Source organism: Tetrao urogallus (assembly GCF_951394365.1).
Source record: "Tetrao urogallus genome assembly, chromosome: 3".
Taxonomy (NCBI): domain Eukaryota; kingdom Metazoa; phylum Chordata; class Aves; order Galliformes; family Phasianidae; genus Tetrao; species Tetrao urogallus.
Genome location: NC_136815.1, coordinates 56238302 through 56266142, shown reverse-complemented (window position 1 = coordinate 56266142; position 27841 = coordinate 56238302). Strand labels below are relative to the sequence as shown.

The 27841-nt window shown below is 36.5% G+C and overlaps 1 protein-coding gene across 1 annotated transcript in view; it reads right to left on the bottom strand.

Annotated features, from left to right (window-relative positions):
• ZNF407 (zinc finger protein 407) overlaps positions 1-27841 on the bottom strand; it is a gene marked incomplete at both ends in the record, with an annotated part of 307878 nt that overhangs the window by 194490 nt on the left and 85547 nt on the right. Inside the window, one exon of the mRNA XM_079533931.1 lies at positions 3068-3142. Within this exon, the coding sequence (XP_079390057.1) occupies positions 3068-3142 (75 nt within the window). The remainder of the gene's footprint in view (positions 1-3067; positions 3143-27841) is intronic.

Below are 27841 nucleotides of genomic sequence, written 5' to 3'. Positions count from 1 at the left end.
ACTGGCCTTGGACTTAGCAGATAACATGCCAGTTCTGAGATACATTCAAGTTGACAGTAAATCAGTATCACAGTTCCAGTAACAGGAAAAAATATCTTAGAGGAATTTTTGTTAAAACATTCTACTTTTGAGTTAGTTATTAAATGGTAATGACCATAATGGACTAGGAAATAGGTTTCTTAGGCTTCTTTGCAGCTCAAATGTGCAGGCAATTTACAATAAGGCTATTTTTTTTAAGGTTCTGTGATTTGCCCCTTAAATCTATTTTGTCTTAAAAACAAACAAACAAAACCCAAACCCCAACCTTTAAACCAAAAGATACAGCAATCTTATTATGAATTATACTTGTTTTGTAAATCTGTGCATGAAAACACAGCCACAGCCTCCATAACACCTCCCTTTTGTGTCTACAAAAAAAACAATAGTCATGGGTAATGGAAAGCTAGAGAGTAAGTCACACTAGTTCAGCACTGCTTCACTAAATTGTAGATGTAATTTTTATTGCCTGTCTCAGATGTCAATGTATGTCATCCAAAATTCTTTCCTGAGAAGTTTGTAAAAAGAAGATCAATTTCTCAAGGTGTATAAATATATTTCTCAAGCACCCTTCTGAACTTATTTCAATTTTCAGGTTTTGATGATAGTCATGCTGACAACTTTTTTTGGTTCATCAAACTCTGTACTACAATTACATGAATTTACTTTTAATAAATTACCATCTTTGCATATATCAGTCAAACCACGAAGACTAAACACTTGCAAATAAAATGCATTATTAATTTAATTGTCACAGCCTATTTAGCTAGCTTCTATTAGTATTTGCTATAATATGCAACATATCAGAGGGCAGAATCAAATTCAAAACATAAAGAATAAACTGATTATATTGTTCTAGAGAAATTAAGAAATAGCAAGCTTGCAAAATTATAACCAAGGCATTAATGTTTTAAATAGGTAGGAAAACTATGTAATTTAATTTAGAATATGTTTATAGCCAAATTGATGTTTTAACATGCTGAAGAAGGATTTCTTTGGTTCCTAAAGCCATTAAAAAGCATCAAACTCTCCCACTATGGGAAAGGTGAAAAGGAAAGCAATGGCAGATTGGTATTTACTGCAGTAGGTCAGGTGGCTTTAAACATCCACAATCACCAGAGAGGGAACGTTCCTATAAAATTATAATTTTGCTTTAGCTCTGCCACACCTATTTGATGTTGCACTACATTAAACTTAAGTGCCAGCTAAGGAGGTACTGCAGAAAAGAAACAATCGAAAGACAGATGAAGAAATTTTAAACAGAGAAAGTACAAAGCCACTCAGATATCACTTGTGCGTGCTGGCCCAGGGGAACAGATGCAGATGGAGCACAGAGGCTTGCAGGACAGAGCTTGGCTCCTTGCTCCCAGGGCAGCTGGGGCTGCCGGGGCTGTGACCCTGCCACTGCATGGACGGGTTGGGAGGGAACCTTCCTCCTCCTACCATGCTGGCGAGGCAGGCAAAAAGCCTTTGAGGAATATGGGAAGAAATGGGGTAAAGCAGCCAGGCAGCCTTCAGGAGAAACAAACAAACAGGAGACAGCAATCACCACTTTAGGCTGTAGCATCCTGCCTGCTTAGGAATCCATTTCAACATGACAATCATTAAAATTATGACTGTCAGGCTAAGATACAATATTGGGATTTCTATCGTACGTATCCTTTTTGTGCACATACTCACTGTGGTAAAGCAGGCATTCTGTATGCTGTATTTATGATGATTACACATCAAGCACCCCCTTGCAAAACAACATATTGAATGCTGCCAGTACCAAAACATGCCACCACAGTGAAACTTTTTTTTTTTTTTGCAATTGTTGTTTTACGAGAAAAGCTAACCAGCATAAACTTCAATACAGTATCTGATTTGATCAAACTGATGCATTATTCTACATTTTAGATGAAAACTAATATCTCAAAACTCTACATAAACATGTAAAGAGTAAAAGCAGTGATTAAACATGTACTTAGTCAAATAAGAGGCGTATATATTGTGTTAATGTAAAATCCTTCTTCCTCACTCTGTGATTAGAGTGTGCTGAACTTTGCGGGGAAAGGAATGTTCTAACCAACTGTCGTTTCCAGCATATTTAATAGAAAATGAACATGACTCAGGAAGAGTTTAGCAGTAATCTCCTACAATTCACAGCTACCAGTCAACTTCTCTTTCTTCTGTGTTAAAAACAGGAAATATTCTTTATTTGTAAAAGCTTGCAATAGAAGAATGAGTAACAATGTGGTACTATTTGAAACATAATCAAGCACCGAATATTGAACTCTGTAGGTAGAATGCATTCACTTACCCAAACTGAAATAGAATATGCCATCTTTCTGTCATCCAAAAAAAAACCAACATTATTTGAGCTGCCCCAAGAATTCAAGAAAAAAGCAATAACTATGACACAATATGATCAGTAAATCTGAGGTAAATTCCACTTATTTGCAAACATTGTGTTGTTCAGATTGCAAAACACGGTCACTTTACAAGCCATAGCAAAAAATAACCTCAAAAAAAAAAAAAAAAAAAAAAAGAAGTTGCAACTAAATAACTGATTTTTTTGTTGTTTTTTTTTTGTTGTTGTTTTTAAGTCAAAACACTGGATCTCTTGTCCAAGACCAATAAGGAAACAACTTTGGTGGCTTTGACCTCAGTACTCACCACTAATCTAAGAAAGTTTTTTTCTGAACCTATGAGCTGCAAGGCCAGATAGATAAAAAATGAAAAAGTACTTGATTTTGTACTTGGACAGAGGGATACTACTATGGAAATCTCGAGGAAATAATATCACCTACTGAAAATCAGCTCCATGTGTCGCAAATCATGTATTTTGCATGGAGTTGCTTTCTAAGCCAATTTTTTTATTGAATCCTACAGACCTGCCGTAAGGACCATACTAGCATATTTAAGCATGTTAAGCATGTAGTAATAGTTGAGCTAAAAGTCCAGGTGACATGTCTTGGGGTGAGCTAAATACTCCAGGCAACACATACTACATAAAGAAAAGTTAGTAAAAAAATGTAAAGAGACTTACCTTTCTTTGGGTGTGCCAACTCCATGCTTGCCCAGTAAATGAGTATTCAAATGCTTCTTCATCACAAAAGCTACCCTGTGGAACAAACAGAAAAACAGGAAGATCAGTTTTTTTAAATATTTTTTCTTTTTTTTAAATAGAGACTTCGTCAGTTTTGAGCATGCACTTGAGCATATTTTACTAATGTTGAAATTAAAACAGTAACTTTGACAGACAATATTCTAAACTTGGGAGTCCACTCTGCAGTGACAAATTTTCTTCAGATTGTAGTCACTGGGGTATTTTCATTACAAATAAGCAATCACAACCATACATCACTGGTCAAACAGGAAAACTGCTTCTGCTTTCTGTTGTAAATTATAACGCCTTATATAATATTGTGAGAGCAGACAACTTTGCTTAAATTGCATTGTCTCATATTATGAACTGACAGAGTCTCAGTTACACCTCTGAATTTATTTAAGTTTCATGGACACATACTACAACCTTTCTTCATACGAGTTTCATTTTCTTTAATGAGAGTAATAAAAAGAATACAGTAAGATCAGATGCTTTAATCACTGCTTCTGTCTGGTCAAACTTCACTGTATTAATTATTTAAAGAAATATACATGGAAACAAATTAATAGTCTTAGTTATTTTATAGCCTTGTGAAAAAAGGGAAGGAAAACGATGAAGCACACTTTTGCAATTACATTTTGAAAGCATTCTTGAAACTAGCAAGACATTGTTCAAGACATCAACAATAGCAGCCACACTTACACTACCTGGCATTGTGTTTACACCAAATAAAACACAAATAATTTAATTCCATTTTAGTGATACATATAATGAAACAGATAGGAACCTACAGAGTACCATTTTGCTGCTGATAAGACCCGAACATCGATTTAATTATGTCATTTGACTGCTTCAAACAATTTAGATATCAGACTGAAGCTGCAAACTAAAACAGTTCTCTTGATAAGCAAAAATTGTACTGCTGTAACTTTCAGTGTGAAAAGGGCTTGCAAACATTTTTGTTAATTATGTATTACAGCTGTCCTTCATAAAGTTAATTACAAATAGCTGAAAGGCAATAGACTCTATTTGCATATGTACATGAAAGGCATGACATATGCAAAAATATGATTTTAATTAGCATTCCATGATATGAAGGGCTACAAATCAAACTGGCATGTTATAAGATTTTTAACATTAAGCGCTGAATTCATCTGGACGTGTTTGCAGTAATGGACAATGGAAGGACTGTAAAAAATACTGCAGCATTATGGCACGTATTAGCCACGAAAGCCAAGAAAGAGTACTTTTCCTTTACAAATATCACAGTGTGGCTTCTCCATGTCTGATCTACTTTCAGCACTTTCACATTTCTACAGCAAATCTCTCTTGTGCATCCTTTAGGGTGTAAGAATATAATTTTATGTTATTTAAATGACAGCGACTTCATGATCTTTATAAAAAGACATAAGTAATGCCTTAACTACTTTCTGCTACACAATGTATAAGTCACTGCAACCATGGGTAATCTATCACACCACGATCATTATTAGTATGCAAGCGCTACTGGAATTACTGTACATGGGGAAAATTATTGTAACAAAGTCAAATCGTGTGTTCTGATAACAGCACAAGGCATTCCAAATGTACTGCTTTCTTGCTTTTCAGCAGAACCAATAACCATTTCTTCACAGCTGTGAAATGTGCCTAACAGATCTTAATTTAGTAATATTCCCACTTTCTGGTACAAACCTTCCCCTCCCTTAAAAAAAAAAAAAAAAAAAAATATTACTGTTAAAGGGTAATGTGCAATTCAAGTTGGAAAGGCACTGTGATGCTTCTTACACGGCGAAGTGTCGTTAGGAAATGTGGAAGGCAAAGATGCCAACCAGTTACACAGTATTTCTAGGGATGTTTTTTTCCACTTTAGAGTCTGTATACTTGAAGCTGCTGAACAAAAGCCAAACGCTTCTTACATTGCATCTCTGCAGGGGGTACAGACAGAAATACCTTCCTGCAAGTATCAAAGACAAAGGCCTTGTTAATAATTTGAAGTAATTAATCTCCCATTAGATGTTTGGTACAGAGCCACCATTTCGCTGCTGTTATAAAATACAAATAAAATGAAGATTGACTCAATAAAAGTCTCAGCACCTACTAGCAGCTTAAGCTTTTTAACATAATGCCTGAAGACTTGTACTTAAAAGCACAGCCTGCCTCTGTGCAAGCTTAAAGTGCTCAGTACACCTCAAGAACATCCCTCATGTTGCAGATTCAGGCCAAGAAACTAAAAGTGAAGTTGCTTGAGAATGAAATGCAGAATTTATACTAAGAAAAAGTGAGCCCTTTGTTCAAAAAAATATTTTTTTCTTAGAATAAAAACAAAGACTAAAGATTTTGCTTGAGATGCTGAATATAAGGATAACACAATAAAAGGTTAGGTGTGAAAATCATTTGTTTATATTTACCAAATACGGCAGGAAATTTTAAGGGAGCTGTGGAAGTGGGTAGTGAAAACACAAAGAAATGTTTTCAGCACATTCAGTAATTCCATGTTTCCAAGCAATTACAGTTTTAAGGAATCAAAAAAAATTGCTTTTTTCTCCTCCAACAACTGACTCACCTCTGCTGAGGTAAATCAGTTACTCCTAAACTATTGCCAGGATTGGATAGTTGACATGACTTAGCCTTCTTCTTTTCAAATGAATGCTAAGGGAATCTGTCTGGCACAAACGGGGACTCGAGGAGTGATTTCAAGATCATTGTGTGTGTATATATATATATTTCAAGATCATCATGTAATATATTTTCAAATCAAGGGGAATTTTTTTTACAAGTTTGTAATAAGCACGGACTCAGACTTCCATGATTTTTTTTTTCTTTTCTTGACTCCAGTAGAAACAAAAGCCTGTAAATGCTATCAATTAACTGAGTTAACTGGTTTCAAAAAAAAGGCATTAAGATGGAGTAGGAAAAATCTGAAGTTGCCACACTCCTATTTCGTATCCATGCAAAACGGGACAGACTGTAGACCTAGAATCGTTTTTAAAATCTGATCTAAAAATACTCATTCCCAATTGACATGAAGATGGGCAGTAACAACTGCACTAATTTCCTAAGGTCCAGGTCTCCTAGGGAAGAAACATCCATTCTAGACTTCCAACTCTTGACCAATGAAAGCTCCCTGCATGCACATGGAATACTGCTCCCAGAAGTCTCTCCTGGCACTGGGAAAGATGAGTAGGCAGGACGTTGTTTGTACTCACTGGCATTTTTTTTGTTTGTTTGTGGTTTTGTTGTTCTTGTTCCTGTTGTTTGTTTGTTTGTTTAACTTTGCTAGTGATTTTCAACTACTCTGGCTCCATACTAGCATTATTTCCCAACACATGTACTCTATGTTCAAAATCCAGGACAAATTAAAAGTAAAATGAAAAATGGCATAGAGCTTTAGAATAGCATCCACGTTCCCTATGGACAGGTTTTTGGTTGTTTTTTTTTTTACATAGAAACTATAAATACAAATAACTTTCAATCATAAACATACAAGCACCTTTCCCAAAATAAGTCTGAAGAATATTCTGTTTTCAGTTTGGAAGAGTTGTGGTTTTGCAGCAATGTGTCCACTCATAATCCATGGCACTCTTCAAACAGCACTTGGACTCACTCTGAGAAAGCCTGTAACTGATTTAGGAGCCTCTGAAGACTTGTCTTCAAGTTATAAAAGCATATTTTAATGTACAAAAGAAACAAAGGAAATTCTAATTCTGGGACTAAAGAAACATATTGGACAATCTTGACTTCTACTTTTCATTCTACTGTAGTACAAGTTCTTCAGCATGTACAATGTTTATCATCACAGTACCCAAGGAAAATGAATAATCTGTCACATATTGTTCTCTCATTTTCCCCACAGGGAAAGCATTCTTCTCTGTGAAGTATCTTTTTTGAGAGGGCAAAAGATCCTAGGTTTTATTATGGCTTGAATCTATGAAAGTCTTTTTAATATGTATATTGGTCTGTTAGTTTAAAGTCAGGTTAAAGAAAACAAACACAAAACAAATATTCTAGACCATAAAGTCATGAAATCTGTGACAGTTCATTGTTTCATAAGCATTTACTCCTCAGCCTTGGCCTAATTCCAAGGAAGGAGATCTATCTTATCTCTTCCAGAAAGTCACTTGCATCCACATCAACAAACCAGTCATCTTGTAGTCTAACTACTGCAGAAGACCGGAATTTATTTTTGTGGGACTCTATAAACTAGTTACACAGTAGCCGAAGAGCAATTTTACACTACTTCACAGTGGATACACAGCTCTGCAACGAGTCCCAGAGAATTTACCTTACAGACAGCAATGTTCAGTGATGGCAGAAAAGTCCAGGAGAACAACAAATATCTATACTTTATTAATATTCATAATATCCTTTACAACTACTCTATACAGAATGGGAATTTAACTGTGAGAATACAGGTAAACTACTATATGGTAAGTACAGGCCCCGAATATACAAGATATTTTAGTAAAGGTCCTCTAATTTTTTTTTTTTTCTTTTAAGCAAACTATAATGCTATTATTTTAAAATTGTTAGCAATTAGATCTTTTATCTTGTTTTTCTTATAAGTTTGGGGCACTCAGAAAGAATGCTATGGTTTATCACTCTGGATAAACTACATGGGAGACCTGACAGCTCTGAGAAATAATAAGAAAAAAGATTTCTCACAATTCCGTGCACCCGTAGAATATAAGTAATATATTATCTTGTCTGCACCGTCTTCTGTTTTCTACGATTTGTGCCTGAATTTCTGTCCCTGTATCTTAATCTGAGGCCAGAAAATCAAAGTATTCTGCATGGATCACACCAAGAAAGAGGACAGTATGTTTAGGCAACTACACAGTAACACACATGCAGATAGTTCTTATTCCACGACTGGACTACTCTTGTTCTTTACGGTTTCATGAAATATTCTGTAAACCTCAATTGTTTGTAGTTGAATGAGTGGTTCATAAGGAGTCCCGCCAATAGAAGCACAATTACTAAAAGAAAGAAATAGTCCCATTTCTTAAGGCAAATATGAGTCACATGTTCAATAAAACTTGTGTCATTAATGATTTGTACATGTTCTAAGTATAAAAGTAGAACTTCATACACTCAAATCAGCACTTAGTCTAATAATACACAACAGTCTAAATGGACTTAAAGCTAAGTTGTATAATCTAATAATTACATAAAAAGTTACTAAACAAATCTCCTCTCTGGCAAGACTTTGCATTCAGCAGGTCAATTTCAGGGACAAGAGCATAGAGGAAAACATAGAAGTACCCAGAAAGCAATGGTTTTCTATATACAAGTAATCTTTTTTTCCATGCATCAAAAGTTTAAATTCCTGGGAATTTCATCAAGTCCATCATTCGTGGATGTTTGCTGATTCTGAAAGGTCCAGACTGGGATGCTGATAACTCTCTTGCATGACCGTGCGCAAGGGACTCAATTTAAAAGAAAGTATCTGGCAGGGCTGAGTCTGGTGTGGAAGATATCCAGTAGTCTGAAAGGCTTCATGTCCTTTGTGACAGGATGTCAGGTTCGACTAAATATCTGGCAGGACGAAGTCTAGTGTGGAAAACATCCAAATATCTGAAAAACTTCATGCCCTCCATGACAGGACGTCAAGTCCTACAATCCTGCATAGGAAAGCTGGGATTTCCTGCTGACTCACTTAGCAGCCAAATGAGGCAGGTCTTTTTACTTCCAACTCACAGCTATGATTGTTCTTCTTAAGTTAAAAATAAAAAATAAAATCAATAGCATTTCAGAAGGTTAACAAGTCACATGTCATCACTCAGGCTGAAATACTGATTGTGCTGTGATGCATTGGCTTACACTCCCTGCTGACCTCACATATTAAAGAAGGGTATGGCTATTCTATGCTCCACCCTCACTAACACTAGTGATCAAACTGAAAAGGAAAACAAATATATCTGGCGTATGTGGCACCTTACTCCCCATCTTCAAGTGCAAACAACTTGGCACACTGGAAAATGCAACTTTTTCTCTTGAAAGAGAAAGAAGAGGCAAAAGAGGACAATTTTGGCATCACTAACAAAACAAGAGCCAGAGCACCACGGTGGCAATTCATAAAACCTAAAGATTCAATCACAAGTTATACATTTCCAAGAATTATTAGCCTTTCTACCTTATGTTTGAAAGTTGGGGGGGCTTTTTACACTCTTCTACACCACAATCATGTATTAACTTTTCCATGGAGATGTACCACTGCTGAAGTCCAAAACCCAACCTTTTTGAAAACTAGTTTTAGGGGAATATGAAATTGTCAGTGCAAAGGACAGAAACCTTCTCTTCTCAAAATATTTCATTTTTACTGTTTTACATGGAATGAACTAACGATGAAGTCGAGATGTCTAAAGAAAAAAAAAATGAGAAACAACAACAACTTGAATTATTGCATTAGTGGAACACCTGTACACAGCTTGCACCCAATGCAGACTTGAGTATCACAGCAGCTACTCTTCCTGACTTGCTTTGAACAGGATGACAGACAACAGGATTGTCAATGTGCTGTTCAATGACCTGCATCAATCTCACGAATAATTTACTGCTATATCAGACAGATCATTATGGATGAGTTGTGCACTATCAATCAATCGGCTGTATTGTTCCTGCATATTCCTGCATCTATCATCCAGAAGAGAGAAAAAATCCCTCAACATACTCCTGTTGCTTTCTGTCACCAATCTGCGTCCTTCAAAATGTGAAAGAATTATTAGTCACATGGCCATAAATTAATAGCAGGGGGCATAATTATTTCCTTTTACGTATTTTGGCATAAAAGAGCTGGGTATCAAGAAAGAGAAAAGAAGCTCCACTCAAACCGACCCGGAAATATCATGCCATCCAAAGCTGTTAAGTTTTCTCACCATCTCGCTTTCAAGAGATGTACGTAATATAAACCATTCAGGATAGAAATTAGCCTGTCACTGCAAGGACTGTGGCAAAAAGAAAAAAACATTGGTAGTGTCTACATTATTTCCTTGATCTTGAGGAATTCACTTACCCGTTAATTGTATGCCTCACCTCAAGTCACTTAGTTTGTAACTGAAGCTGAAAGGTTTCCTGTAAGTTAGCCACAGATTTGTTCTTAATTTCACTTTCTTATTGCTTTATGTCTTTTTTTTTAATTTTTATTTTTAATATCAAAAGCATCCCAAGAAACCTCAAATGAACAATGCAGAGCTTCAAGGACCTGTGTCCGCTGGACATCCCCTGTTCAAACATCAGAAATTAAAAAGGCTCCAAAATTCACAGTAAAATATCATAAACGAATAAACGAATAAATTAAAATTAATGACCAGTGAAACCAGTCAGACAAACAAACAAACAAACAAAAGCAATCAATTTTAGGAAATTTAACTTTTAATTCTCCCCAAACACCTATGTTTAGAAATGAAGCTGAAGTTGTTCATGCACCATTACTAAAAATAACAATCTACTTGAACAATATGCAACTGGGTATTCTTCTCAAGCAAAATAAAATGTAATAAAAATATTTTTGTTTTGTTTTAAATCTGAACTTTCCTACTGAAGTTGAATTGACCTGTTGTCCATCTAAATATCCACAGTTCTGTTATGGAGCCAAATTGATGATAAGCTAGTAAAAACTAAAATAAATAAAAGATTGCTTATTATACATACTATTTTTAAACTGATCCCTGTAAGTAAACAAATGGCTCTCTACTTATTTTGTTTGCTTAATGGGCAGACTAAAAATAGCTGAAACAGTGGAAAAAACTTTGAAGTCAAAAGGTGCTCACTTTGTCAGGTAATCACATTACAAATATATGGGAAAATTAGTACTGCTACAAGAAATGTTTGTTTCAATATTCAGAGGAGTTAATGAATGTTAAGTGATAATGGTAGACAACAGCACTATGTAATTACATTTCTAAACACACCTTACGAAATCACTTCTAAGCCAGAAGAATCACATGTTCTATTAATTTTCATTGGTTATCAAACATCTGCAACTGTCACCTCCGCCAGGTGTTTGGTAATCTAACAGCTGCACAGAGTACTAAAAAAACCAAAAACCACAATGCTTTCTGTAGTCTGCTGTCAGCCTCCCAGTTTACCAGAGCACAGACTCTCTTCTGCGAGTTCTGAAATGACACCTTAGGCTTAGCGTTTAGAGTGCACTGCATCTAAAATAAATTACCATCAACATCCAGAAACATAACAATACCAGAGAACGTATTTGTTGTAAGAAATAAAACTCTGGGAATGCTTTCAACACACATCAAGATTTTCAGCTATATACAAAAGGGCATCCACCCATTTTGCCACCAAGAAATTGCCCTTTTCCTTTCTTTTCTTTCAGTACATACATCCAGCATTCCTATAACAGCTCCCTTCCGTTCCCATTTCCTTCCTCTCTTCAGGCATTGTTCTGTCTCTTCATCCACGATCCATTTCCTAGCATGCTCAGTACTTCACATCTAAGCATAGCCACAATATGATGCAGGAGACATCAGTTCCACCTATGATCATCTTGCATTTGGGAAGAGACTTCAAACTAATCTGCTTCAGGATAAAGAACAGAAATGATGTTGCCTGTCACTATCTGCAAGTGTCAACTCTAAAAGGCTGGCACGTGTTTTTTTTCCTTGATTTCAGTAGACTGATGTGTACATTGTGTTTTTCAAAGCCTGTAAACATGTTGCTCTCAGATCATCAGTGTGACATCTCCAACTGATGGCTTCTTTATGTCCCTAGTTAATTTAAGACTTCAGTAGGAGAAAATGGACCTCTCAACTTTGCCTCAGAAAGACAGTGCAGGCTATGAATTAGTTCTCCCTCTCAATAGAACAGTGATTTCCAAAATTTGAGTTCAACTTAAAATTTATAGAGCTAAAAAAAATTCATAATTATGTTCTCTCTAATATTTTTTTGAATCTTTTGTTCTTCCTGAGCAAAAAGTCACTTTAGATGCTGTGTTTTCTTCCTAACTGCTTAGAAATCGCACTGCAGACGGAGTTACCGTGCAAGCAGATTTTCTACAGGAAGAGCTATCTTAAGAGTAATATCTTTGCCATCAGAAAAATCTGTTATTGCCTATCTTTAAAGGGAATCAAAAGATATTTAAAGATAGTTGACTTCAGGCTGTAAAATGCATAGGCTTCTCCAGCAATAGGGCCACCATACATAACTCAATCAATTCAGGAGATGCAGAGTCTGCGACCCTTTACAAAGTTGTGGCTACGAAGAAAAGAACTGACCACTATCTGATAATTGAAGTGCTCAGAATTAACAGTCAGAAGTCATAAACTATTTTTACTGACAGTTTACCCACAATTTGAAAACACTGCTGGTGATAGATAGCAACTGAACCTAAGAGAATGCAGCCTGCTTGGTCTGTGACAGTAGTGAGAAACTTGCCCTTTGTCTAACATTGAAGAGCAAGTGCTGCTTGATCTGTTTATTCTTGAGAATTAAATCCAGTTGTAAAATATATCCTTCTTGCCTTCCATCAGACCTTCCAGAAGACTGTTTAACTTAAGATAGAAAGCAAAATATTTCAAAATATCTATTCAACAAGATAGCTGCAACTGCATAAAAAGAGTAAAATGAAGACAGCAGTACTCAACCTCTAATAATGAGAAGTATCATTCATATGCATGAATCACTACAACAGCTTTGACAAATCAGAACAGACTGGTTACTGCCTAGGAAAAAAAGAAGGCAAGCCTTTGGATCACACTGGTTTCAATTCACAGAAATTCATCTACTACTTTTGTACGCATAGACACACCAATAGCATAGGAAAAATGAGGACACCCAGCTTGTCCAAGGGTTCTCTAACCTGGCTGTTCCTACTTCAGAGACTAAGAACCATGAAACACTGGTGACAGAAACGCTGTGGTGTATATCTGACACTTGGCTACTGTATTTCATGTTTCACTATGATTAACGTTGATTTTTCATAGTTACAAGATACCTCAGTTAGTAGTTAACATAAAGCTTAGAAGTTTGTTGTTTGTTCTGCAGTTTTTGGTCTCAGTTGCAGTTTCAGTCTCTCCAAGTACTCTCTTCTCAGCCAGCTCCAAACCCTCCAGAACCTGACAACAAATTTCTCCCCCTACCACTGAAGAGGAAGGAGGCTGGCTGAAGAAAGCAACACTGATTGCTAGAGGAAACCACAACATGCAGACCAGAAGGACTTGTATGCACCATACAAGCACCACAGATCTTCTTCAAATTATGAGACTGAACATGGAACCAGCAGCATGGAAGTCTATCCAAATGAGAACTCCAGGTGGCTACTGGGCTGTTACTCCACTTGTCCCACAGGAAAGTGGTAACATCTCTCACCACCTCAGCCACAGACTTAGCAGGAGAATTACTAGCCACTAAAGCTGCCAAGTGGTAAGTGTGGTATTGCCTAGGTTTGTCCTAGTCCTCTGCTGGACTCACTTCAGACAAAGAAGTGGAAAGCCAGGTGACTAGTGCTGAAATGGCCTGCATCCATCACCTCAGAGGCTGAGAGCTTTGATGCTGGCAAGTTTCAAAGAAGGGACTGAACAAGTTATTCTTGTACCTGGTCTCAGAAAAAAATGCAAGTTTTCTGTAAACAGCTGAAAGATGCCTCTTCTGAGACTGCAAGGCAAGAGCTGGCTGAAGGCAGAAGCTTACTAAAAACTCTGAAATTCCAAGTAAGTGTTGAAGGCTTTCTGCAGGATTAACAGGGTACTCACCTGAGAACTGAGATCTAATTCTTACTGAAGCAGTGAAGACAATTAAAATAAACACTGAATGAGAAGTACATTTTGCATCAAAAGACACACATTCTCGCAGTCCAGTATAGATGCTGCACACATTAGCTATGAAAACTGTTATCAGTATGAGGACAAACAAAGGAATATATCTAAGACAAATCAGTACAGTCATAAAGATGATATCTGTGACACAGCAGAAGATGTTCCCTGGCAAAGAATACACCAGTCTCAGCCAGTAGTTGAGATTTGTGGCCAGAAATGGTCAGAGTTAATCAAGCATGAGAAAGATGGATCTATCTATGTGCCCAATGGAATTAAGAAAAAAACACCTTTGATCTCAAGAGCCTACATATACATATACAGACATATTGAGTGTACAGATGAACAAACCTTTGAAGGACAAATAAGTTTTGCTGAAAACAAAATGTTATGGTATGTTATTAAAAAAAGAAAAGAAATACTAGATTGCCTGAAAAAAGGCAAAAAATGGAATTCTTTTTTTTTTGGAGTTTTGTCAGCCAAAACTGTGAGATACGTTACTACAAGGATAAATTACAGGACTCTAGTTTTATATACAAAGTGAAAACCTGGCCCTCTAAAGAGTTACATAAAGAGACATAAACCATGTCTCTTTAACAGTAAAATTATTGTCATCTTTCTGAGATGACACTTCCACTATAGGGCTCTTCCTTTTTTGATCCTTGCTGTCGTTGTAACCATAAAGCCTTAGGTTTTTAAGTGCTAGTATGGAACAATGGAATCCACCAGTTTTCAACACAAGGGAAACCTGGAAACATAGGTAGCACACATACCAACATACACATAGCACTATTCCATTTTATTCTACTACAACATATTTTGTTTTTCATGAAATTTACATCATTAATGTCAGCCTCAGAAACCATCACTTACATAGGAAGACATAGGTAAAATCTGGGCTATTTAGTATCTGTGTTTCTTTATCCCTGTATAACGTGAATTCGGGACATTTTAAGAAACTGAACAAGGTCTACCTATTTTCATTTTTGTGCTAGCAGGTAAACAAAGCCAAAGAAGCTGGGCAATCGGGTGCTCTTGTCACGTTTTGATTCTGTTGGCATTGAACCGTTCAACAGAACAGAAAACTATGTTTTAAAAATTTGCCAGACATGCAAGAATTCTGAATGTTCTTAAATGAGTTAAGAAATTTGAGGAAACATTTGAAGAAATGGCTTACATTTGAAATTATCAGTGGCTAGAAGCAGAGTACTTTCCACTACTTGTTCAAATTTCTTTCCCCTATTTCAACACAACTCTCTCTAAAATCTGTAACAACTGACTTCTCTAAGAATTAAAAAAACAAACAAAAAAAGAACTAGCAAATAAGTAAACATTCCTTCCAAGCTATTTCTTGGGATTTAAAGGAATTAAGTCTAAAGTAATCAACTTCACACAGGTCAGCATAAATTATTTGGATAACAGGTTTGGTTTCTTTTCCACAAACAGTCCCACAACTGTGAGCCGTAGCTTTGTCATGGACGAATCATAACAACACTCAACACCGACTGTAAAGAAACGTTTGATGACTTAAAAAATCATGGAAAATGTCCTATAATCTTACAGGCCTATCTTGTATTCCTCTCCGAGCAGAGAAATTTAAAAAACATGGTCACAACTGGAGCAAGTGTGGAAACCATTGCTTCGGACCAGAGGGTTTTCAGCCACAGATGGCCTCACATTTTAGGCAGTATAAATGATCTTCGAAAAATTAAGTATATAAAGAATGCTTTCTCATTTGTTTCAAACTAAAATAAGCAAACAAAAATCAAAGAATTATGTTCCTTTATGTTTTCTCAGAACCACCAAAGCCACGACGTACGACATGAAATCTGGGCAGTGTCTGGGCAGACCTGGAGACAGGATTAGTTTGATCAGCATGCAACTTTTGAAGCACTGAATAGCAGGCAGTGTCGTATGCAACACATAGCCAAATGGATGGATGGAATTGATTTTGTAAAGAGCTATGAATAAAATAGTCCAAAATATTAACCAATAAACACATGCCTGGGTAAGAAAGCCATATTATAAAATTACTGTAAAGATCCTGTAACTGTTCAGGGGAGGAAAAAGTCCCATTTTCCACCTAGCCTGCAAGCGCCGAGTTTTCTGATAATAAGATCCAAGGAACCTGTAAACCCAAGGCTCTAATTTTCTTATGGCGACTGTGTAATATTTTGCAAAGTAAAATTGACTGAGATGGAAGCTATTTTGCATGGTACAGTGGCGATGGCTAACAAATGAGAGTTTTGTGGGCTGAATGTTAGTCCCCTGCCTCATCTGCCACCCCTAATGACAGCAGCCACCTGCTGTTTTATTGTCACAGCTGGAGCCGGTTCACACTCCTTGGTGCTGAGCTCTGCCCATGAGCGCCAAGCTCTCGCCTCGCCTCATTACTTTGATGAACTTTTTATGGTCAGCACCCATGAAGACCTCATCTAGGACTATACAACCTAGATCGGCTTCAGGGAGTGCTTCCAGCTAGCACGAGGTGATAATACACAGTGACACTATGGCTGCTACTGTCTGTCACTTAGTCAAGTCACTGTACTACACTCCTGGCTCTACAGGGCCCTCAACAGGTAAAATGCCATGAAATTCTCCTACGTAATAAAGTTATTTCTCTCTTTTTCACATTGTAATACAGAGATCGTGTCACACTAACAAAATCTAGCTTTTCAAAGATAGATATGAAAGTAAAAAATATACCGAGCTGTTTACTACATATAGCTACAGAGAAGAAATTTCTACATCCTACAGACATAAACTCACTGCATTCCTAAAAAATATATCCTGTGTTAAAGAAGCCGACAGTGAAAAGCATATTGCAGCTTGATTAACAGTGCCCAATATGGAAAATCATCATTAGATGTATTTTATAAGAGAAGGGTCATTTTAACCTAAAGAAAAGAAAGCAGAGAAACAAAAATCAAGCGAGCTAAAACAAATTATTACCCAAACAAATCCCCTGTGGAAAATGATATATGCTAGCCTTCCTCCTCCAAAACAAAACCCACACAAATGCATTTATTGGATATGATAATAGAACAAATCACGATAACAATAAAGCAAAACCTTTTACATTGTCTGATACTATTTTTTTCCAATATAAAAGTAAGCATGATCGTCCTTGCCTTTCCAAAAATTTTTTGTACTAGCAAGTGCTCCAAATCCTACGTGCTTGTGTACGTTTTTAAACTTCATCAGAAATTTCCTTATTGATTTATTTCATGCAGACTGCTTTCTGCTCCATCACTGAAATTTTACCCCAGGTTTACTTTCAGCAATAGAAAAATCCTTCTGGTGTCAACAGAGCTTTATATTTGCCCATATTTAGATATATCATTAAGATTAATATATGTGCTATTAATAATAATTTCATTAACATTCTGAAATCATCAAATAACATTTTGACTTTTGAATGGCTGTAGGCTATTATAAGCCTAAAAACCAGAACATTTTCAGTATTCATTGTGTAGCAATCCAGCTGATCAGTTTTGACAAATTCATGCAATGTTATAAGCCATTAAACTTCATTTAGTTTCATTTAAAAATTCCACCTAAAAAAAACCCAACTGTCTTTTTTTTTTTTTTTTTTTATAGACATGATTTCTAATACATAGCAGTTCCCAGGATTCATTAAGAACTTTTGGTTTTATTTGTTTTGTTTTAATTTTCCTGAAGTGTTTTGAAGTTTCCCATAAAAACATATTTTGAAATAATATTAAAACAAGTGCTGAAAACCTCTGATGGGGTATCATGCAATTTAGCTCCCCTTGAGGAGGATGCTCCGCACTTCCTATGATAAGGTCCCTGAGATGGGTGGAACCTTAAAAACGTTCCTGAGAATGGACATTATCCTATGTTTTAGAGAATTTATTTATACAATCCATTCTTTGTTAGCACTTTTTCAGTGTGTCCTAAACTGCAGTTAGAGACCCAGAAAAAATAATAATATTTTAGTAATGGTTTCCACTTTGCTGAGCACCTTCTGTAAAGTCCTAAAAAGTATTCAAGGGAACTTGCATAACAAGGGCCAGAAGTATATTAAAAATCCTGTTATATAAATGAAACTAATTTTTCTACAAATATAATTGATAGCTCAACAAGAGAATTTCTTAAGCACAGTGACCTATTAATGAATTGATGATATCCTTTGTCAACATAAAAAAAAATAATAAAAATTCCCTTGTTTTGACTAGCTGATGGATGTGTCAAATGCATGTTCAAAAGTAAAATACCAAGATGCAGCTTGATCAGTGCAGGGTAAGACATTACAAAACGCCTCACTGGAATGACCTATGGGTTCACCAGAACGATCTCATAGTGACAATTGTAATTAAATAATATCTGAGTTGTTTGGTTTTTTGTTGTTGTTGTTGTTGTTTTTTTAAAGAGGTGCTGTGTCAGCTACATTATTCCAGTTATGTGTTTTGTGATAGAGCACAGGCAATCCATTTAAAAAGTTTATATTTTATCAATTTCTAACCCATAGCAAAAACTACCTCTAAAGCCACAGTTACCAAGGTGTGTGTATATATATATATGAATATATATATATTCACCAGTTATAACAGAATAACAGAATTTGTTAAAGGATGCATGGACATCCAAACAAGCTACACTTTTGCTCACTGTCTTATATTAAGTAGCCTACATGTATGCTTAAGTATTTAGAAACATTTTTCCTTTGCAACATTGTGTTGCAGTGGCATTAAGACTGTGCTTTATAGTTATATTCTAACATACTTCAATTTATGCAGTACTCACAGTTCACTGGTCTGTAATTCTTAATATCCCTCTATCTTCCACCAATTTTCATTTAGTAGCTATTATTTGAAGTTCATTTTCCATGCCCTTTCAATTGTGATTTTTTTCCAACGTGACAACAAACATCAGTGCCATTTCTGATGGTGTCATTTACTGGAGTAAGAAAAACAAAGTTTTTAAAAAGAATCTATCAGAAAATCACCAGACAGTAGCAACCTGTGGTCAGTATCAAGATGAGCTGTACATGAATAGATAGTCTGGAGGTAACAGGATTTGTATCCAATTACTCATCCCCAGAGCCATTCTATCCCTGAACGATAAATCTCTATCAGCTGATCCCTTAAGCCATCATCATCTGGTCATGCTACCGTGTTCCAACAGGAAGGACAAAAAGGAAAACATTTAAAGTTTTCTATTCAGATCTCTAAGATACAGAATAGTCATATTGGACCTCTTAGAAGTTTTGAAAATGGATCCTAAGAAAATAGAAACAGGAATATGAAATTTTTGTCTTAACATAAATATTGTCTTCTGTACTTACTCCAAGCATATAAAGAAGCTTTCAATATGTGCATTATCCTTGCAATGATCAGAAATACATGCTGATTTTTAAAAATGGCTAATTTTCATGCTTGCTGTAACAGAAAAGGACATTCATGTGAAGGATATTGAAGACACTGCCTAAGAATTGTTCACCCTTTAAAAAAATACTATCACTGTAACGCTGACAGTGTTAGTGTCAGGTTGGGCAATTAGCCACTTAAGTGTGAATAAGACCTGCCAAGAAGCTGTTTCATTTTTGCCTCAGAATATATGTGTATCTGTGAGCTGGTGTGTGTTTGTGTTCATGCATCAGTGGAATCTGGTTGTTCATGCCAGGTTTTCTTATCATACTTTTCTGCCTCTTTGAATTTGCACATTCCTGCAATACAAAATGGACACGTCTGCTGATAATGTCAACATACTTAGGTTCATAAGGAGAGATTTTGTGTAACTAGATCTGAAGTAGCCTTTTTGTGTTCATTACCTGACCCTGTCTGTTTGCACAGTGCTAGAAGAGCTGTTCATGGGAAGAGCTCCAACACTGCAAACTCCTCTGAGATGTTAAAAGGCAATGGATGTGGAAGGAATCAGCATCGAAACACTCTCCTACAAACTCCATTTTTACTTGTCATCTGAAGGAAATTCTCACTTCATAGAGCACACTAGATTCTATGGGATGTCGAGAGCAGCTTGCAATCTCTTTAATATTGATCACACTATGCTTTCGACTTCTGTACATCTATAGGGGAAATTCCAGTTGGTAGAACAGCATAGAGTAGTTCAGTAGGAAGGGACCTTCTGAGGTCGTCTAGTCTTGCTGCCTGACCACTTAAGGGCTAACTAACAGTTAAAGCATGTTATTCAGGGCACTGTCCAAGCACTTCTTCAACACTGACAAGCACAGGGCATCAGCCACACCTCTAGGAAGCCTGCTCCAGTGCTAGACCAGCCTCATGACACAGAAATGTTTTCTAGCGCCCAGTAAGACCCTGCCCTGAGAGCTTTGTGCTGTTCCCATCCTTCCACGGGGTGTCAGGAGCAGAGCTTGCCACCTCCCACTGCTCCCACCTCTCAGAGAGCTGCGTAGAGCTGTGAGGTTGCCTCTCAAGTCTCCTCCAGCCCAATGTCCTCAGCCTCTCCTCACAGAACATACCATCCAGCCTTGTTACCAGCTTTGTTACCCTCTCCAGAAGGCTTTCAAGGACCTTAATCTTGGAAAGATAAGCGAATAAGAAGTCTAACGGGCACCAGACTACAACATAGGCAGGTCAGAGTTACTGCATAGAAATCCTGAAGGCACATCCAGACTTCTATCTCCTTGATGGAGTAAAAATCTCTGGACTCTTTTTCTGTTGTTTTGCTGTGGGTGAGGAGTGGGAAACTGATGCAAATATTTACCTTGCTTAATTCAATAGCAAAAATACAATTATTCCAAATAAGGAACCGAACCTACAAATGTTCTGATGTAGTCATTCAAAATTACAGAAAGCGTAGAAAAGATGTAAACAATTTACAAATCGAAACTGAAGAGTGCACAAACAGAACAAAAAATCCCTCTCATAACATTTCAGTGTACAAGTATTGAAGCTACCTTCTTGATTACTTTTTGGGAAACTTCTCAAGTCTTAACAGTATCGACAACTCATGGAGAATTCACCACCACTTATGATAAATAGACATCCCTGCTTTTCAAGAAATATATTTCAACAACCCTGATGAAAATTAGTAGATTGTATAAAACTGTAAGTACCTTAAGGCCAATGAAAGTAATTACCCAATCATGGGTAATAGAAGGTGAGGTACAAGTTACTAAATAAGATGTGGATAATGAACTTCAAACTCATCGCTCTTAAGTCTCATGGAGTTACATGAATCAAGTATGTGACAAATGTTTTTAAATGAAGATCCGCAGTCAAAACTGCCATTTTTCTGAATAAACCCCACCACTTGGCAGAAAGAAAACGCTGTGCCTAGCTGCAGCATCAGTAGCCCCTCGATTTCGTCAGAGACAACACAGTTGCTGTGCTTAAGAGCAAAGCTGGTGCAGTAATACCCCATCACACACCAAAAATGCAGTTTTTATGCTCACAGATGGCATTTGTTGCATACTCCAAAACTGCATAGGAGAGGAATCTGATGGCATGATGGCTGACATTTCTTTCTCTCCACCTCTCAGAGGCTATTTCACTGAATAGCTCTCAGCTTCTCCACAGATCTCCACAGAAGATGATGTTCAGAAATGGGATGAATCTCCCTCCCCAGAGGGATGAATGTATCCCAGCTCCAGCACACAACTAAGCAAAGACCAGCCCAACACCACTTGCCCATCTTTGCCTTTGCTTTCCATGTAATTTTTGCCAAAGGGGAAGACAGACTAGCATGCATTTATGGACAGAACTGAAGAAGCAAATTATTTTGATTATTTTTTCAGGTTAAACTGGAATTCCCTTTTCCAGTATTCTTTATACATTTTGCTGTGTACGCCTGTGTCTGTTACATTTGTAGCTCCCAAAGAACGCTGCCTTTCACTGTGTTTTTTTTTAAAGGAGAAACAAAGCATTTCTTCTCACTTTTTTGCAGTTGCATCACTAAAAGGATTACAAAGTATTCTAAAACAATGTATTTCATTCCAGTTAAAAAAAAAAAAAACCTGAAAATATTGATATTTTCTTTTAAAGAGTTGACATTTTTGTTCCCCAAATACCTCTAAATTAATGCAAGCTTACTTCCTGAAGAAAAGAGCAAAAATAAGTGTTGGTTTCAATATAGTGCATATGATCTAGATACCAAGGTCTAATCACAACATATTTATCAACATCTAGCATTTGGCTAGTATATGATGTCCACAGGCACTTGTAGTGATAGCTGTCACACTGCATTCTCTTTCTGGCACAAATGAACACAGCAACAAGGACAAGAACTAGAGTGCAGTATAGAGTAACAACACAGCCTGGAATTTAGCCCATAGTGAAGAAACAGTCAAACTCATTATTGACTTCACTGACAGAGGCTCATGCTCATGGTGGCAGAATATTTCAGCAGACAACAAGCTTTGAGAGGCTTATTTCTATTAAGGGAGCTAAAGATTTTTTAGAGGTACTGTATTGTTCATACTTTCCTTCTCTTTTACTTACCAGAGATCAGAAAGTCATTTTCAAGCCATGCATGTTCCTCACAAAGAAGGACTAAAAGGACATGACCCACCCTCCTCAGAGTTCCAGTGCCATATTCTATATAGAATGTGATATGGAAGGCTTTTAAAGTCTTATCTTCTCTTTCAAGGAAAAGAGGAATAGATATGAATGCAAAAGATATGAAAAGCATTACCAGTGCTTGTTGTTTTGCAAAGTCTTGTCTGTAGTCCATATTTTTAATATTTTAATTTAATTTCATAGAGTCATTAAGGCTGGAAAAGACCTCCAAGATCATCCAGTCCAATCATCTTCCAGGCTAGTGTGGCCTGGCAGCAGAGGGGCAGTGTATGAATCAGGGCCCTCTCTCAAGATCTGTGCCATGAAAATCCCAGAAGCCAGTCTTCTTGAGAGCATTACAGGAGAAGGGTATTTGCTCAATGGCGGCTGAGATGGATTTCTCCTCACCAGAGATCCCTGAGATCACTGTCATGGAGAATGAGGTACACTATGAACTCTTCTTTGAAGCTATTTCCCAGCTTACCTGTGCTTTAGCAACAATTCTACCAATTTCAAAGTCCTGTAAGACAGACAATAAACAAGAGAGGCTATCCTCCAGATATTAAGAATGACTCTTGAGTCCAGGACTGACAGTTTTGAGCCTCAGACTTCAGAGACAGTGAAGAAACCAAAGGCAATTGCTCCACAAATAAGCAAGAAACTTAAGAAGCAATCAAGAAAAAAATAAGACGATATAGGCCTGACCGATAAGCCTTAAAAGACAAAATAATCTACTATAATGCTTCCTTGGAGAGGACATCAAAGGCAACTGACTGTATCATATGGTTTTCCAGCATTTAGCAAGAATCTTTTTTCCTCCTTGGTTCGCTCATGGCCACTTTTCTATTACTCCCCTCCCCTTCCCCCCCCCTTTTTTTTTCCATCTCCATCGAGCTGGAGGTACTCATAGCTGGATATCTAAAGATTTTGCAAGTCTGAATCCATCTCTCAATCACATTTAAAGGCAAACCACGATTTTCATGTGTAAACACAAATTTCTAGTAAAGCTTTGCAAATAGCAGTAAAAACAAGATAATATTAAAAACTGGACTGAGGGGAAAACATGGCACAGAAAGAAAATAACATTAAGAATATTGCTCAGCCACGCTTCCCATGACACTGGAGTAGTGAGGGGGAAAACAGACAGTAGCATCATCAAGAATAGAAAAGGTCCACTAGCAGATGATTAATTAGAATGACGTACTAAATGTCACCTCTTGTCATATTATACTTTCCTTCCTCAGACTTTATTGTTGATGTTTTTTTTTAATAAAAAAGATTATTAAGTTCAATTCAAAGTCAAGTTCCTAACAACTTGTTCTTCCCCACCTTCTATCATTTAGTGGTGAATGCTTAACAGGTGAAATTAAAAACTAACAAAAAAGATGATCAGACGAAACCAGAGGAACTGATGGGCTTAAATGTTCAGATCTTTAGTCAGAAGCTCATATTCAAATTACAAAACTCAGTTTTATCTGTCTGCTGAGTCACACCAAAACCATAAAGAAAACCTGATACATCTTCAGAAACAGCCTGATACAGAAGACTCCAGTTGTTCAGCAGGAAACTAAAATAAATGAAAAATAGCAATCCTCAAACACAATGGACGGGATACCAGGCAGAACACATCACAATTCTGAGCTGAATAAACAGACAACTTAAAGGGCATGCAATCTTTAAATTCTCTAAATTAGTTACACTGACTGCTGTACTAATTTCACTGTTGCAGTAAATCCTTAAAATAAACATTATTCAGCGAAGGCCATGGAAACCTGTGCTGTACTTGGAAACCCCGACTGCCTGAGAAGATATCAAACCCATCTGGCATTCTTGAGAGTCAGCTGTAGGAAGTAAACTTTGCAATGTGCTTACATGAGGAATACGGGCACCCGAAGGGCTATTTGTAAACAAACATGTAGTCACCTATGGCAGTGACCACCATCACATTCATTTTTCATCTTTACAGATAACAAATAATTCTGATTATTCAATACATATGTACGTATGGATGTATAATTATATATTGATTAGTTTAGCTTTTAGCATAACGTATGAACGCATTGAATTTCGCCAGAGTAACAGATAACATTTTTTAAAAGTTATCCCAATAGACCATTAGCATTATGAGTAAATTTATTTTCCCCCACAGTGCTAAAGATATGCAAAATTTTCATTTTTCAGAGTTGCATAGTAAAATGATTAACACCGGCTCTGCTCATTATCTTGCTTAACAAAACTTCTCTAAAAACAAATAAATCAAAAACGCCGCTAACATTCCTGAATAAATAAATTACAAACCTGTTCAGTGGCAGCAATGATATTTTAAAAAGCTTGTGCAAGCTCATTGTACAATTTTATTACAAAACTGCAATTTATAACAAAACTGTCCACTTTTTTTTTTTTTTACTTTCTAGCCAGTTTTAGTCATAGAAGTACCTTTTACAACCCAAGGAACTTCAAGCAAGCAAGAAACCCATAAATGTTAATCCCATGTTTCAATGTTACAATATACAAATATTGATATGAGAACCTTCATTACCCATTCTATAATAGGATTTGCAGAACTACAGTTAAATGAAACAACTATTGCCTGATAGAATATCAGATGTCCATCATTACAGATGCAGATTATGTATCAGAAATTGGAAACACTTACTGTCTTAAAATTTTTTTTTTTTTCATTTTATACAGGCAATGAAGTCAGTCTAGAAGTAAAATTCTCTCGCATCTCCTATCTTCACAGGAAAAATGTTTACCTAAAAACAGAACCTCCAATTTTAGACATCTAGGGAATTGCTTTCCAACCGTACTCCCCATTTTTTTTTTTAATAAATATACACCCACATACATATATATATCTAAACATATATGTTTACAGGTATTACAGGTTATATTTACAGATTAAAAATGAAAAGTCTTGCCAAGAAAAATCTTTTTTTGTTGTAGTTCTGGAGCACAGATAATCACTGATGTGAGAAATGTACAGAATTTCCTCCTCAAAATAAAATACCAAAAAATATTTTTTCCTTCCTTAGAACAAAGAACAAAGCTAAATGTATCCCATACCACAGTCATAATAAAATGAAACTGTTATCTGTTGCTAGCTCCCCAACAACTCACAGATTTTTCTTAGCGTTAAAAACAGCATGTAAATTAAGGTGACTGAAACATGCTTTCAGCGAGCAGAGTAATATGGTAGCTATTCATCACCTGAAGTCATAAAACACTAGGTCTTGTCCTTAGCATATTCTAATGAAGCCTATCATGCAAATGAGAGTGACCTTTTCTGTGCATTCTGCAAGTTCACATTTATGTGAGGAGTATATACAGTTTTCCAATACAAACTAGCCAAAGACTGCATAATTACTGTAATCAATTAGTAGTTAGTGTTGCTCTGCTCATTTGTGGCTAATGTCAGCTAAACCATTTTTGAGAAAACTGCCCTGACAGCTTCTTTCTGTTGTTTTTGTTGCTGCTGTTTTTCCGCGACAAGAAAATAAGTCAGACTTCTCAAGTTGGAAGCACAGTTCCATTTTTCTAAAAATGTTTTCTCTCACAGATTAAGAATAAAACTGAGACTCACATCTGTAATGGGAAAAGATTCCCCAGCAAAGTTATGTATCCTTAAGATGACATTGAAGTTTTCCACCATGAAGATGAAACATTAATATTTAAATATTTAAATGAAGGACGCTCTCCCATGAGGAGGTTCAGACCAAGTAAGGAAGACTTGGTAGAACTTTGGCACTCTTTTCAATGGATGAGTAAACAGGCCATACCCTCTGCTCAGCAACAGTCTATTTGGTAGACAGTTATGGATAGGAAACATTACTGGAGCTGGTAATTAAAGGAAAAACTAATACTGTCTCAGAAATGGGGGGATTTTGTGCAGGAAAATCATTTATCACATCTTACAGTTCACCTCAACTGAAATGAATTATCTTATTGAGCACATATCTACTTTATTCGTAATATCTCCCAAACTGTGCTGATCTTAATACCAAAATCTAGTATACATAAGCCACAATTATGCCATTAGTTGAAATAAATTCTCTACATAACACTTGATAAGAGAGCAGAAACTTCAGTCAAATAAGGATATACAGATTCCAGTGTCACATTCTTTTACATTCACATCCTTTATAATGAAAGGTCAGATCTGAGCATTTTAGTAAATCAACTCCTTTCAAAACTGCAACTAGACATTACAAACAAAAATTGAAATCACAAAAAATCAATACACACTAAAATAGTGTTATTCTCTTTGCACCTACAATAATAAACACAAACTATTTCCTATTTCTAAGAAATTATCCTGCTAGTGCAGTGTTGCTACGCGCACACAACATAAACACATGCACTTTATATGTTGTGTATATTTACATTATACAACTAAAGAACTAAAAAATGTCTTAGGGATTTTTTGTAGTATGATGATCAATATTATCAATTTTTTTCACTCAGCAGAGAATCGCACATTTCAAATGCATTAATTACGGGGACAAGAAAACTTTTCTCTGATGAGAAAGTGAAGATGAGTTTGGGTTCTCTGCATGCCCATACCACACTGTTTTGAGAATTACTTTTTCCAAACATTGCATCAAAGCAGTTGAGTATTTGGTTGATACACAGAACTACTTCAAAACAAAACAACAAAAAAATTGAGTATAAAATCCTAAAATAATTAATGTTTAAGATTAAAGAAAAATATCAAGGATTTACTCATGCATACTAAAACATAAGAATAAAGACATTTAAGCATGTCACACTAACATAGAAATATCTGAATTCATACAACTCAAAAAATAAGAGGTGGAAGCTGAAACCTTTCCTTCCTTCAGATCACAGTAATATTCTCTATATAGAAAACTAGCATGTTTTGGTAGTAAAGGCAAAAAACGTTTTTTTTATATATATATTTTTTCCCCTCCCTTGAGGTCTCAGGACCTCCAGGGAGAGCCACTGGGAGAGAAGAGGTGGGCAAGGCACCTCAGTGCCTCCACAGCCCCTTGTGCCACAGGCTTCTTCCACGCCCAGCCCAATTGAGTGAGTGCTGGACAGCTGAGGGACATCAGTGCCACTGCGCTCTTCCTCCTCCTCCATCTCTTGCTTGCTGCCTCCTGTGGCAACATCCCTCGGGATGCAGCTCAGAGCCCACTGGGAATGACTGTATTCCCTCTGGTTTCCCTAGTGGCAAGTTGGCAGTGTACTCTGTTGGTTTAGTCAACCATGAAACGAGCACACTACTTTGCTACTGCATTGGAAAACTTTTATTTAGCTTTACTAATAAAACTGCTTAGAGATATTCAAAAAATGCCTAGAGGTAATCCAAAGGAAAAAACAAAAAAATAATCTGTTGAGTAAGGAAGTAATATTATTTCAAGCTAAGTTTGCATCCCAATAATTGCAGGTGGTATATCAATGCTGGAGAGCACTAATGAACGTGA